Below are 14,399 nucleotides of genomic sequence, written 5' to 3'. Positions count from 1 at the left end.
AAGAACAAGTTCTATGAAATGGAATTTTACAAGATCTCACACGTCAGAGTAGACCAAATGTATCTATCTCAGTCCTACACAGACACACCACAAAACATTTAACTTAAACAGGGACTGTCCTTCTCTCTTTCACATATCGCACTCACAGGCTGAAATTCAAAGGTTCAGCACTCCAGGGAAAAAGTGTTGTGAAATACAACAGCTTGAACCTTCAAACCAAATTAACATTTTGTACACGCGTCTTACTAACATCTAGCTAACTATTACAAGTCTTAGAAAAATGCAGTTTTAAATCATCAATGGATTTCAGGGACATGGAGTCAGCTGATAACCTAAACTCTGTTATGTACATAAAATCAAACGTAAGGAGAAAAATATTTTATTAGACACTGTAATAAAATTAAATTCTTGTATATCTCTTATAGGAAGACTGAAAATTTGTTGCCATACACAAACATTTCTTACATATTTTTTTGGATCCATCTTATCACAGATGATCATATGGTACACTTAAAAGATGCAAATGGCAACAGCAAAGAGAACGTACTTTTCAACCATAGTACCGATATTCCGGCAAGCTTCTTCAGCAGCCTCTCTGAATGCAAAGTCAGGATGGGCAATTTTCACAAAATCAGCCTGATACAGTAAAAGAAGAAAATAATGAGTCATGAAATCATATTAAAAAAATTTAATTATAAACAAAGTTGCACTGGAATAGTTCTACTTAATGTTTATTGATACGGTTCTGTATAACCTATTTGAATAATTTGCATTTTTTTTCCTCAAAAATAAAGCTTACTGAAGAATTGTGCTAACAAGTTTTAAAGCAGACAGTGAGTAAGTCTTTCCAAAACTATCTTTGATCTATGTACTTCTTTAAACTGTGTTAGTACAGTGTACCCCTTAGAGTTCCAGCCCAAATCCCTTGCAAATAAAATTCTGCAAGGAGGATAGGCCATCTTTGAACATATAAACCTGAAAGCAGCTCACAGGAGGAACCAAGGTAGCTTTAACTCTGCAAAGTAAAAAAAAACTATGACTACTGAATTCTAACATGAAGTGCTTGAGTTAGGTATTGACTGATTAAGAGGAAATGATCATAGTTTATATTATAAAATAATAGACAAAAGAGAACGAGTGTGCAAGTACTTCATGAATCACAGAACCATAGAATGGCCTGAGTTAAAAAGGACCATAATGATCACCTCGTTTCAACCCCTGTGATAAAAGAGGTCTTGAAAAGAACGAGGAAGAAGATTTGAAAATTGAAACCAAGAGAAATTCAAATATGAAAACCAATGGCAAAATGAGATATTATTTATTAGCAATTGATTTCAGTAGGGTATGCTTTCTACAGATAAAGAGCAATCTTCTTCTAAAAGATACATTTTGGACAATTTCTAGTGAGCAACAAAGAGTACACGGCAAAACTCAACATTTTGTGATATAAAGCAGTGGATCACAGAATCACAGAATCACAGAATTGTAGGGGTTGGAAGGGACCTCTAGAGATCATCGAGACCAACCCCCCTGCCAAAGCAGGTTCCCTACACCAGGTCGCACAGGTAGGCATCCAGGCGAGACTTGAATATCTCCAGAGAAGGAGACTCCACAACCCCCTGGGCAGCCTGTTCCAGTGCTCCGTCACCCTCACCACAAAGAAGTTCTTACGCACATTCGTGCGAAACTTCCTGTGCTGCAGCTTATGTCCGTTTCCCCTCGTCCTGTCTCCACGTACCACTGAAAAGAGACTGGCCTCACCGCTATGGCCGCTACACCTCAGATATTTATAAACCTGGATCAGGTCCCCTCTCAGTCGTCTTTTCTCAAGGCTAAACAGACCCAGTTCACTTAGCCTTTCTTCATAGGGGAGATGCTCCAGGCCCTTCACCATCTCTGTGGCCCTCCGCTGGACTCTTTCCAAGAGATCCTTGTCTTTTTTGTACTGGGGAGCCCAGAACTGGACACAGTACTCCAGATGAGGCCTTACCAGGGCAGAGTAGAGGGTGAGGATGACCTCCCTCGACCTGCTGGACACACTCTTCTTAATGCACCCCAGAATGCCGTTGGCCTTTTTGGCCACGAGGGCACACTGCTGGCTCATGGCCAACCTGTCATCCACCAGGACGCCCAGGTCCCTCTCTGCAGATCTAGTACTATAATTCTGCAGACATCAGAAACTGCAGTCTAGGAAACAGTTGCACTGTATTAATAAAAGGCAATACTATTTCCAACCACAAGTTATGCAGTCCCCCATCTTCTATAACATAACTGATGCTGGAAAGTTTACGTACTAATATTACAGAAGAAATAGTAAAATACTATTCTGATTTCAGCACTGTCTTTTTTGTCACGGCTTCCGTACTGCTCCTACATCTGTCCTAAAATTAACTGGACAGTTTGACAGGATTTGTAGTTAACTATATTCTGTTAAAGCCTCTGTAATTAACTTTCACTCAATTTACTTTTCTGTCTTAATACAAAACTTCACAGAGCTGATCAACTATTTACTGCAATACTGAAAAATGTAAAATGAAACAGAACAGCGTAAGGTGTAAAGTCAGTCAGTTTAAAAGGAATTGCTTAAAATAGTAATAAAAAGTAACTTACCAAATCTGCTACTCTGCATAAAGCATCTGAAAGCTGATCAAAGATCTTTACAATCTCAGGCCCAGGTGGTGCTGAACATGCCTTCTGAACTAGTTGTTCCGATTCCTGCAATGCTTTGTCCTGTGCTTCTTGAAATCCTTCTGGACAACTCAGTTCTGGAACATCAAACAGACCCTGCAGTGCAGTGCAGAACAGAACAGAAACACATCGCTATCACCTTCCTTGTCTTCTGTCTCTTTGTTTCAGTATGAAATTTCCACTGTGAAATTTTACCAGAATGATCCCTCCAACACAAGTATCCTAAGTAGAGCTAACAGTCATAAAATCAATTAACATCAGTCAAAGATAGTGGCATCATACATGAACATCTTCACTTTCCAGCATTACCCTTCAAAGAACATCCTCACTGGAATTCTTTCAGCCAGGATTCTTCTCAGCAAATGGAAAGAGGTTGATATAAAACCCACACAAACTTCTCCTGTTCCACCCTGTAACTTGCTGTACTGTCCTTCCTTCAAAGCAGTTTTCTTCCTTCCAAAGCACAAACACATGACAAATCATAAGAAGTCTTACATTCTGAAAATAGGGAAAATCATCCTTGTGAAGCAAAAAGACTTATCAAGGAAAGTGAAGAGCAAAAGGGTTGTCAAAACAGTGAATGAATGTCTTGACCAGCTGTTCCAGATACCAACAGAACAGAGATCTCCAGCTCATGAAATGAGCCCCAAGCTCTGGAAAAAGATCTCAAGGGAATGACAAGCAACAACTCAAAAATAATATGGTATGAACAGTTTTGCTCCTGAATGTTTTTTTACCAAGCCTGTCCATGTCCCAGAATTCAGGGTAAATACACTGACTGAGAATAACTTTGGCAGGGCAGACATGGTCAGCAGTTACATACTGCACTTATTGAAGAGAGTTAAGAAGTTCCTGCTGCAGATCACACAAAATTTTTAACACTTGCTAGGAAAGTTCTACAGTACAGAACCACAGTAGGAAAAAAAAATAAAAAATACACCTCTAAAGAAGATAAAATTGTAACTCTGAAAGCAATATACAACTCCCTTTGCAATTGCCCAACCACAATACAAGCATCTCTATTTATGGCTTGTCTGTAAAAGCATATGTTCTGAAGAAGAAGCATCATCAAAAATAAGCATTTGGGACATTATGGGCTGCTTTGATCTATTCTATTCCTGTTGCTAATGTGATCACTTTTTTATAATACATAAGTTGGCCACCCTAAGACAAACTCTTTCCACTTCCCATGTTTTCATTTGTTATATGGGGACAGGAACCAGACAGCAATAAAGAAAACACTGGAAAAAATATATATATATTTATGTGTATGTCAACAGATGCACACATATGCATACATGCATTACAGTGCCCTTCAGTAACGCTTGTTGCATAAGACTCAAGGCCCGGCCACTTTAGTCTGCTCCAGATAGTTGAGGACCTCTGCTATGCAGATCCTGAGAGCTCAGGTTTTCCATATTCTTCATCTGTGTGATTGCACAGCTGCTGCATCATCTCTTGGCTTGGCATCTGCATTTATACCCTACCCATTTTAACTTCTAAGCAAGCCTATAATACACATCTGTGTTCCTACAAAGCTCTTAAGTCTTTCCAAAGGCCAAGAAAATACAAAGCCCTTTCTCTAAAGTAGGCAAATGCACAACATTTAGCTGGATCTTTTGCTGAAGAAAGATATTCATCAGTGTGCATACAAAGGGAGGGGAAGAGATGAAAAGTGTTTCCCAAACAAATGCTAAACTGTCAACAGCAGTCAGAACTGCGGTAGTGGCTGAATTGCTTAGTCCCAGTTCAACAGTCTCACTGCTGCAGGAACAGGTGATTTGGAGCACCAACACCTGGAACTCTCAGATATTCAGCATACTCAGCACTGGTGAGGCCACACCTCAAGTGCTGTGCTCAGTTTTGGGCCCCTCACTACAAGAAAGGCAGTGAAGCCCTGGAGTGTGTCCAGAGAATAGTGAAGCTACAAAGGGTTGGGATCACAAGTCTGATGGAAATCAGCTGAGGGAACTGGGATTGTTTGGTCTGGAGGAGATTCAGGGGAGACCTCATCGCTCTCTACAACTGCCTGAAAGGAGGGTTTGAAGAGGTGGGGGTCAGCGTCTTCTCCCACGTAACAGAGAATAGCTTCAAATTGTGCCAGGAGAGGTTCAGGTTGGATATTAGGAAAAACTTCTTCTCAGAAAGAGCTGTGAGGCACTGGAATGGGCTGCCCAGGGAGCTGTGGAGTCATCGTCCCTGGAGGTGTTTAAGAACCACGTGGATGTGGCAGGGAGGGATGTAATTAGTAGAGCATGGTGGAGTTGGGCTGATGGTTGGACTGGATGATCTTAGTGGTCTTTTCCAACCTTCATGACTCTGATTCTATGTATCTGTACGCACAGTGCCATCAAGCATATCACTGAGCAGTGGATGTAGTCTACCTTGATTTCAGCAAGGCATTTGATACTGTCTCCCACAACATCCTTATAACAAAGCTGAGGAAGTGTGGGATAGACGAGTGGACAGTGAGGTGGGTTGAGAACTGGCTGACTGGCAGAGCGCAGAGGGTCGTCGTTGGCGGTGCAGAGTCTGGCTGGAGACCTGTAACCAGTGGTGTCCCCCAGGGGTCTGTGCTGGGTCCGGTCTTGTTCAACATCTTCATCAATGACCTTGATGAGGGGATAGTGGCCACCCTCAGCAAGTTTGCTGATGATACGAAGTTGGAAGGATTGGCTGACACGCCTGAAGGCTGTGCTGCCATTCAGCGAGATCTGGACAGCCTGGAGAGCTGGGCAGTAAGAAACCAGATGAGGTTTAACAAAAGCAAATGTAGAGTCTTGCATCTGGGGAGGAATAATTGCATGCACCAATACAGGCTGGGGGATGGCCTGCTGGAGAGGAGCTCTGCGGAGAGGGACCTGGGTGTCCTGGGGTGGACAACAGGTTGGCCATGAGCCAGCAGTGTGCCCTCGTGGCCAAAAAGGCCAATGGCATTCTGGGGTGCATTAAGAAGAGCATGTCCAGCAAGTCGAGGGAGGCGATCCTTCCCCTCTACTCTGCCCTGGTAAGGCCTCATCTGGAGTACTGTGTCCAGTTCTGGGCCCCCAAAAGTACAAAAAAGACAGGGATCTCTTGGAAAGAGTCCAGCAGAGGGCCACAAAGATGGTGAAGGGCCTGGAGCATCTCCCCTATGAAGAAAGGCTAAGTGAACTGGGTCTGTTTAGCCTTGAGAAGAGACGACTGAGAGGGGACCTGATCCAGGTCTATAAATATCTAAAGTTTGGGGGCAGAGTGGCGAGTCCAGACTGTTTTCAGCAGTGTGTGGAGACAGGATAAGGGGAAATGGCCAGAAACTGCAGCATAGGAAGTTCTGCACAAATGTGCGCAAGAACTTCTTTACGGTGAGGGTGACGGAGCACTGGAACAGGCTGCCCAGGGAGGTTGTGGGGTCTCCTTCACTGGAGATATTCAAGACCTGCCTGGACACCTTCTTGTGTGACCTGGTGTAGGGAACCTGCTTTGGCAGGGGGGTTGGATTCGATGATCTCTGGAGGTCCCTTCCAACCCCTATGATTCTGTGATCAAGACTGCCATCCTATGCTGGTCAGGAGCTTGTTCAGATTCTTAGGATCCTCATAAACAAATATAACTAACTCATCCTAAAAAGAAATACATCAGAAAGCCCGAGAGTCACCAACCCAATATATAATCTTTGTAGTGAGCCACTTCACATTATGAATAGTATCCACATACAATGATGACAGCTAATTCAGTCTAATTCCAAAGCACTGCTGAAGAGCACGGACACAATAATGATAAAACAATATACATCCAAGCAGCAGCTCTGCACACAAGGCTAAAGACACAGACACACAGACACACAGACACGGCTCCCTCCGCCCAGTACCCTGTTTCCTCAGATCCCGGAAGAGGCCGCAGTTCGGCCCCGTGGTTTCCAACACGCTGTGCACGCAGCGCGCACCTCCCACCCCATGTCTCGCATCCTCTGGCTTCCGTGACCGGCGCAGCCCCGCCGCCCCCAGCCCTCTCCCTTCCCTGCCCTGCCCTGTCACCGCTCACCGTTTCCCTGCCCGCCGCGCTCCTGCGCTGCTGCTTCGCATCGAAGGCGGCACCCACGGGGCACCAGCTGGTGCTGACGGCCCGCCGCCCCGGCCCCCCGGCCGCCCGGCCCCGCAGCGCAAGGCCCAGGGCCGCGGGCAGCGCTCGCCGGCAGCCGGCCAGCATGGCGGAGCGCGGTAACGCCGGCGAGGCGCCCGGGAGCTCGGCTCCGGGTACGGCCGCGACCTCTGCGCGTTCTGGCCAGAGGCGGGGAGCGGCGCTCGCGAGCGGGAAGCGGAGCGGGAGCGGCGCCTCCCCTCGGCCCGGCCGGCCCCGCGCTGCCTCCCCGCGGCCGTGCGTTGCAGCTGACGAGAGCGGCTTAGGACGCCCGACTGGGCCAAGGGGGAGTTTAACGCTCTTTACTTATAATACTGTTTCTGTCGTCTCGATCCGTGTTTTAACAGATGGGCATCAGAACTGTTTGTTTTCTGCTATATTCAGATGGAATTGGCCAGCAGAAACTTTACTGGGGTGTACTGAGGGACACAGGCATATGGCATTAATGGATAGAACAAACAAAACACGAGGCAGGAAATAAAATAAGGATTAATCTGTAAAAAAAAAACAAAAAAAAAAAAAGCAAGGAAGAGTACGAAGCAAACCAGCATCGCGTTTGCTTGCAGGCTGAATGTGGCTCTGGGCAGCCTGGTCTGGTGGTTGACAACCCTGCATATAGCAGGAGGATTGGAACTAAATGATCATTGTGGTCATTCTCAACCCAGGCCACTCTATGATTCTATGAGTTTCAAAAAGAACCTCCACCGCTTTGAACAATATTGGATTTGGATGAGCAGAAATCAGACAACAATTCACTCGAGTCACAGATTAACAGCGTGGCTTCATGCTGTGGGTTCCAGCATCTCAGAGGTGCTGAACAGGAGGAACCCAGTGAAGGTGGTATCATCATCAGCATCTGCAAACAGGCCGTTGAAACTCTCTCCTCGGTGAGCCTGCAGCCACACCTCATCTCCTGCCCGTAGTTGAAGGATGGCAGCTCCCGACGCCTGGTCCTCAGCACCCTGGTATCCATCCATGGTGTGCAACATCTTGATCCCGTTTTTGACTAGAGCTACTCGGACGTTCCTCGAGTAGACAGTGATATGGTAGGTGAAATAGTAAACACCAGAGAATTTGCAGGTGAATTTGCCAGTAACTGGGTTATAGTCACTTAGGCCGTTATAAAGCACCTTGTCGAACTTGATTGGGTGACTATGGGGAGGAAACTTGGTAGCAGCTGTAAGGCCTACACTAAAAGCACTCCTTGGCAGAACTGCTGGGGCACCTGTGTTCCCCTTGTCTCCTCTGTCTCCTTTCAAGCCTCTTTCCCCTTGAATTCCTGGACTGCCTGGTGGCCCCAGATCTCCAGTATTACCTTTAGGACCTGGATTACCAATGGGACCAACTGGCCCTGGCAAACCAATTATTCCAGGATGGCCAATTTCACCCTTTGCCCCTTTTGGACCTATGGGCCCAATGTCTCCTTTTAACCCTTTTTGTCCTTGCAGTCCCAGCTCTCCCTTCTGACCTTTGTAACCCACTGACCCTATAATTCCTTTTGGTCCTAGTTTCCCAGGTCGTCCTCTTTCTCCTTTATCTCCTTTGTTCCCCTTCTCTTCAACAGTCCCATTGGCTCCTAAGTGGGAAAAAAAAATGTCCAATGGATTAGTGAGTCAAAACATGAGTTTCAGTACAAAAATATATGTGTATGTCACCACAGTCTATACCGTGTTCATCATATGTACAGCGTTTCATACATGTGAGTTCAAGACAGAAAAGCCTGCCAATAGAAGACAGGGATCTTTGCTGAAAGCAACAAAAATAAGGTCAAAGAAAGGAAGGTGTGATTTGTCTGCAGGCTGCTGATAGCACTGACTGCTCAGATCATCTCCTACAAACAGCATCTGTTCAGACCCATATTTTCAGCCTTTTCTATATGTGGGGGAGACAGTTCGCAATTTAGTCAGAGAATCTACTACTTGAGCAACACCCAGATCTAACTTGCCATGAGTTTATATCGTTTCTATATGATGGGTCTTTGTTTGGGTTACCTAGATTGCTGTTGAATTGCAACTAAAGGCTTTTTATATTGGTATTTGCTTTCACATGCTCCATTTATTCTTCATTCACACTTGGAATGAAACTCAAAGCCTTTGAAAATCCTTCTGTACAAAGCAGAGAAAGGTCCTATATTTTGAATAGCACATTAGCAACTGATAGATGTGAGTGCTAGAAGATGCCATAATGTCCGTACACTCTATCAATCAAAGCCAGAGTCGGATCATTTCTGTGTTAAAGCTTGTGGCTTTTGGTATTGGGAATAATACTGTATGTAAAATGTGAACTTTACACAGTTCTCAGCTCAGAGTTGAGAGTATTTGGCAGCAGCAATGAAGTAAAACCATGAAATTCTGTGGTTAGCCTCTTGGAAAAGAAGCACAACAGATCCAACAGGCCACTGACATGGGAAGAGAAGATAGCTCTGTAATGTTAAACATTTGTGTTTTCATGTCTCACTCTCCTTCCTTCTAGTAGACTGGGGAAACATCTGAGGGCTGTAGAGCAGCTTGTAATTACTCCCATGCAGTGCATATTCCATGGTGTATTTCAGAATAATCCTAAGGATTTTGGAGAACTTGGATACAGTATTTGGCAGGTTTCCATGCTTTTGGAAATATAAATTGCCTATGCACAATTACTCCAAAAGATGCACAAGTCCAGCATCACCAAGTTACTGAATTTGTGTTCCAACTTGCTCAATGTCTCATTACTTGCTTTTATTCACAGATCATTCAGGAGACTTACTATATGCACATAGTTTGGCTAAGCTTGTGGTGTAGCCATTTTCTAGACCTTCATGGCTTGGGCTGTTGGGATTATGGAAAAGTTTATGATTGCTGTGATGAGATAGGAAAAACATCACAAGAATATGGGAAATGGGATCTGAGGTGAGATGCTGGTTTTATAGAATGCATAGCAGCTCTTGTCCTGTGGCCCTTGGGGGCTGCTTTAAGCCAGGATGTTGGGGCTAATGCCTCGTGGGCATGTATTTTAAAATACTACTGAAGATGCTGGCTTAACTCTGGGCTATTTGCATGAGGTGTGATTGCACAAAGGCATGGAAAAGGTGCAAGAGAATAGAATCGTGGAATTATCCCAATTAATCCCAAGTTGGAAGGGACCCACCTGATTGATCTTACTGAATAACAGGATCTACTGTATTTTCAGGTGTACAATTCATGTCTTTTGTAATTCTTTTTGAAGTACCTTTGCCTGAAGGTACACACATGCCTATGGGAGCTTCAGTTTCCTTGGATAGCTACAGATGTGGTGTCTGCCTCAGCTGACAAAGGGATGAGCAATAGGAAAGGTGAAGTCATAGGCTGAGGAGATAAGTTATGTGGCATCAGAGGCAGAAGGATAACTGGAGGGAGCAAATCCCTCTTGTATTGTCAGCCTCTACCCCTTCTGAAAAAAGGTTGTCATGGTTTTATGGTTTTTGGTTATTGTATTCCACATCATAACATCATGTAGTGCACTAGGAGTTAAACTTTAGCATTGCTTTGCTACAGCTAGAGTATATAGCATGTCCAATGCTCATAAACCCATAGACAACTAACAAATTGAAGTGCTCCCTCTCTGACCTTTTTGTCCTTTTTCTCCATTTGCACCATCTTTCCCTGGAGTGCCAGGAAGTCCTGCTTCACCTAGTACAGAAGAAAAAAACAGATCTTCATTAAACAACTGTAGTACCAGAAAAAAATGGGATTTGAATCCTTCTCTGATCATTCCTCTTCAAGTTTGGCTAAGCAATAATGTAGTCATTTTATTCATGACTTCTGGTGCATGCCACTGCTGAGGCTTTTATCTCACTGGGAGAACAGAAACTCTGCTTGGGAAGAACACCTTTTTGAGACAAAGAGAGTTCCTAACATAAAGAAGGGGGATATTGAACTATGTGGAGTGTGCTGGTCAACATCAGTGAGGTGAAAACCTCTTGTCCTCTTGTTGCCTTCATCCATGGAAGATAACATGGAAGATACCAGCAGGAAAAGGAGTGAGGAAGCTACATTCAGAAAGAAGCTTTACCCTAACAAAAAACCTCAAAGTGAAACAGTGATTAACTGCCCCCAAAGAAAAGACATCTGCAGGCATTTGCCAATGGTGATGAAATATCACTGTAGAATAATATTGTTTGTAGATTTGAATGAAGCATTCGCTCTTAATCCCTTCATTTAGCATAGCAATTAATTGAATCTGCCTAGTAAGAAGCTGATGGATTTTTTTAATTTTAAGCAAGACGAGGTCACTGAAAACAGAAAGAGCACGTAAAGGGTTGCCTGGCAGAATTCTGTAAATTGCTTTATAAACAAATTCAAAGTAACTATTCAGCAGACACTGAAGGTAAAATACTGAAGTGAGTAGACCTGACTTTCAGTGGCCCAGAGCAGACAGTAAGCAGCAGGTAACTTTCTTACCCAAACTGTAAGTGCTGATTATTTTTCAGCTGATCTGATTTACTGTGTAGGCACACAAAGTGTTGTGGTGTATTGGAGAGGGGAGTGGAGGGGTGGCAACAAGATCTAGCAGAGGTTCCTGCCTGTACTATTATTACTACCAAAGAAATGCACATCAGACTACACCTTCATCGCTGACTGCAGCACTCACTTGCTGTGGAGGCACAGGTTTTTCTGGCAAAGAAAGTGATTCATTAGCTTTTGGGTTGTGATTGCACCAGTTACTGTCTGTTTAGGTCAGGCATTTCCGTTGGCTTAAAAGGCATAGTAAAACACTGTAGCACATTTCAAGTTAATTTCTTGTGGACTGTTGACCTCAGTTTGTTTTACGTGCTGGGTTATGTGCTGCACTGAAAAAAAAAAAGAAGAAAAAACAACCAAAAGCTGGGATTCACGATCTGCAAGATCAGGATGGCAGAAGGGTTTATCTGATCAGCACAATTTCATTTTGCTTTGATTGATTTGTGCACACAATAGGACTGTTCATGACAGGTTTATGCACTAAGACACAATGCCCACTGTGTGATGCCACACAGTTGGTGACCTGACCGACAGCCTGTTGGGGGAAAGCTCTCCTACCAAAATTTGTGAGCAAATATGAAGCAGATTTGTGTTTGTTTTGTGTTTTGCATTCTGGATTTGTGACACTTCTGACGGAGTGTTGTAAGTTCATGTCTGCGAGTTCATCCCCTGGTAGATCCCTGGCCTTGATGATGCAGCACGGATGTAAAGGGCAGCCTTATCCTGAGGCTTAAATTACCACAGGAGTTACTGTCTTCGGGCTGAGAAGGTTTCCTGTCTTCAGTATTATGTGCAAATCTCTACTACAGCCTGCTACAGCAAGCATGAATCCTACACTGTTTTTAGATAGTGTCCTTCCCTGCCCTTCACTGTAATGGTGCTTATGTTACAGCAAGTAGGCACACTCTGAATCAAGTCCTACAAGTGTAAAATGTTGGTAATAAATAGAAGCCTTGTTACCTCTGCACATTTCTTATTACACTGATCTTTTTTTTTTTTTTCTTTTAATTGGGCTTGATTTTTTTTTCTGAAAGTATAGTTGCTATTTTAAGGATGCAGAAATATGTTTACAGGCTTCAAAATGTTCAAGCAGACCTGAAAATATTCCCTAAATAGAAAGTAAAGACTTTCATCTTTGAAGCTGTTTTTGTCCCTTGGACCTGACCTCTCTATTATCTCTATTATCTATTTTGCTTTCATTAGGTCTTATCTCATATCTCCATCCTCAAACAAGAAGGTGATGGAAGTCTGAGATGTTTTCTGAGGGCTAGCTGGACTAATCTATTAATGCAGGGTGCCAGGCATCTTTGGGAAACGAATAGCAAACTATTTTGTACTTCCAACTCTTTGTGTTGAACGCAGTACCTGTGTCTCCCTTGTCGCCTTTTGAGCCATCACGTCCATCACGACCAGGTATGCCATTGTGCCCAGGATTGCCAGGAATGCCAGGATATGCTTGGGTACAGACATCCTGCTTTTGTGCTTCTTCTGTGCTGACTGCAATAGCCAGCAGTATAATCCAGCTTTTCATTCTTTAGAAAGGTTAAAGGATCTTGGCTGAAAGATGTAAGAAAGGAAAAGTACATTTGCTTAAGTCTGTCTGATTGGTTTTTTCCTCATATTTAGCTTGTGAGCCCAAAAACAGTGTTGGGGAGGGAGGGAAAAAAAAAAAAGAAATGGGCTTTCAACATATCTGTTGTTTTGTTTTGTTTTATTTACAGGTCTCTATATAGCAGTAAATACCATCCTTGACACTACCAGGCTTTATTTCCAATAATAATTTAATGGGAATATCAGACATACCTTTGTCGTATAGGTTCTGTCTCATATTTTCTTATACAGTGTGACCAGTGGAAGTAACTCTGCAAGGACAGTCCACAGAGATACTGATGCAGGTAGATGGTAAGCAGCTGAAAATCACCAAAGCTCTGGGGAAGCTGAGGGCTACCCCTCATGTCCTCAGGATCTAGCCAGCGACCAACAGCTCAGTATCTCCCACTGAGTTTCCCACTGATCTGTTTAAACCATCAGAGTATTGACAAAGCACAGACTTTGTGAATATGGTTGAACTGTATTTCAAGATCATAATAAAAAAGCAGAATTGATCATCACACTTTCAGTGATTTGACTTACTCTGACCAACAACTCAAAACTCCAATGTCTGGCAACTCCACAAGGAAGTGTGCTCTTGTCGCTGTCCTAAGGCCAAGGGCACAGACAAGATTTCAAGCCCTGGGGGCTTGATTCAAGTAAGAATAATGACCCTACACTCATAAACAAGGATTCATACAACATCCTGTTCCTTTAAGCTGTTGTTCAGCTTATATATAACACACAGGCACTCTTTGTCATAATTTCTACATTCCCCTAGCCAGAGCAGCACTCACATAGGAGCTGCTTCATGGCTGCTGCTGCCTGACAGAAGCCTGTCTACAGCTTCAAGCTCACTCCTTCCTTTCTGAAAGACTTGATAAAAACAGCACCCTACGCATTTGAAGTCAACATATCTCTTCTCTCAGGGCTCCAGATCAGGTAGTGTTGGCCATTAATAACCCAGTATTTATCTAACAGCTTCTTAAGGGAATAACTGAGCCAGTCAGGCAGCTTGCAACTGAGAAGAAACAGGTCTTCCCCATCTACATCTCTTCATGCTTGCTCATGGCTACAAGTTTGTACCTCTTGTCTCCCACGAGCTGGCTGTGGTGCCTGCAGGAGGTGAGCTAAGGTGATTCAATCCCTTAACTTGGCACAAAACAACAGCATTTGTTGCTGTTGTTGTTTTTTCTCTTTTATCACAGTTAGTCTTTTTCTGGGTTAATAAGTTGAATGACCTCACAAAGGGTCAGAGCTGAAGCAGAGTGAGATGAGGACAAAGATGTGAGGAATCAAATAAGAATTTTTTTGCAAAAGCAGATCTTTAGTCTAGTTCTCCCCCTCTCATTTAACTGTACTTCATAAAACCCAGCTTATCTTTACACTTTCATTAGAGAACCCTTGCTGTTTGCTTTGAGGAGAGGTCCACTGAACAGGAATTGGACTTGCCAATTACTCTTTATAAGAGTAATAAGTGGGAAGAGGTTAAAAAGAGGGACAAAAATGAAATAGCAACAAAAT

General features: G+C 43.6%; 2 protein-coding genes across 2 annotated transcripts in view; both read right to left on the bottom strand.

The window, feature by feature from the left end:
• MIPEP (mitochondrial intermediate peptidase) overlaps positions 1-7,010 on the bottom strand; it is a 69,491-nt gene extending 62,481 nt beyond the window's left edge. Inside the window, 3 exon segments of the mRNA XM_019612068.2 lie at positions 548-636; positions 2,611-2,784; positions 6,712-7,010. Coding sequence (XP_019467613.2) covers positions 548-636; positions 2,611-2,784; positions 6,712-6,876 — 428 coding nt within the window. The 5' untranslated portion in view covers positions 6,877-7,010.
• Positions 7,011-7,092: 82 nt separating this feature from the next.
• LOC100547356 (uncharacterized) lies at positions 7,093-12,816 on the bottom strand. The gene is made up of 3 exons (XM_031552044.2): positions 12,651-12,816; positions 10,392-10,454; positions 7,093-8,383 (listed from the first exon to the last, which is right to left on the bottom strand). Exons 1-3 carry the CDS (start codon positions 12,814-12,816, stop codon positions 7,590-7,592), a joined length of 1,023 nt encoding a protein of 340 aa, XP_031407904.1. The 3' UTR covers positions 7,093-7,589.
• Between the last annotated feature and the right edge of the window lie 1,583 nt (positions 12,817-14,399).

Source organism: Meleagris gallopavo, chromosome 1, assembly GCF_905368555.1.
Source record: "Meleagris gallopavo chromosome 1, MGAL_WU_HG_1.1, whole genome shotgun sequence".
Classification (NCBI taxonomy): domain Eukaryota; kingdom Metazoa; phylum Chordata; class Aves; order Galliformes; family Phasianidae; genus Meleagris; species Meleagris gallopavo.
Note: the sequence above shows the minus strand (reverse complement) of the source record. Positions and strands in the feature narration are given on the sequence as shown.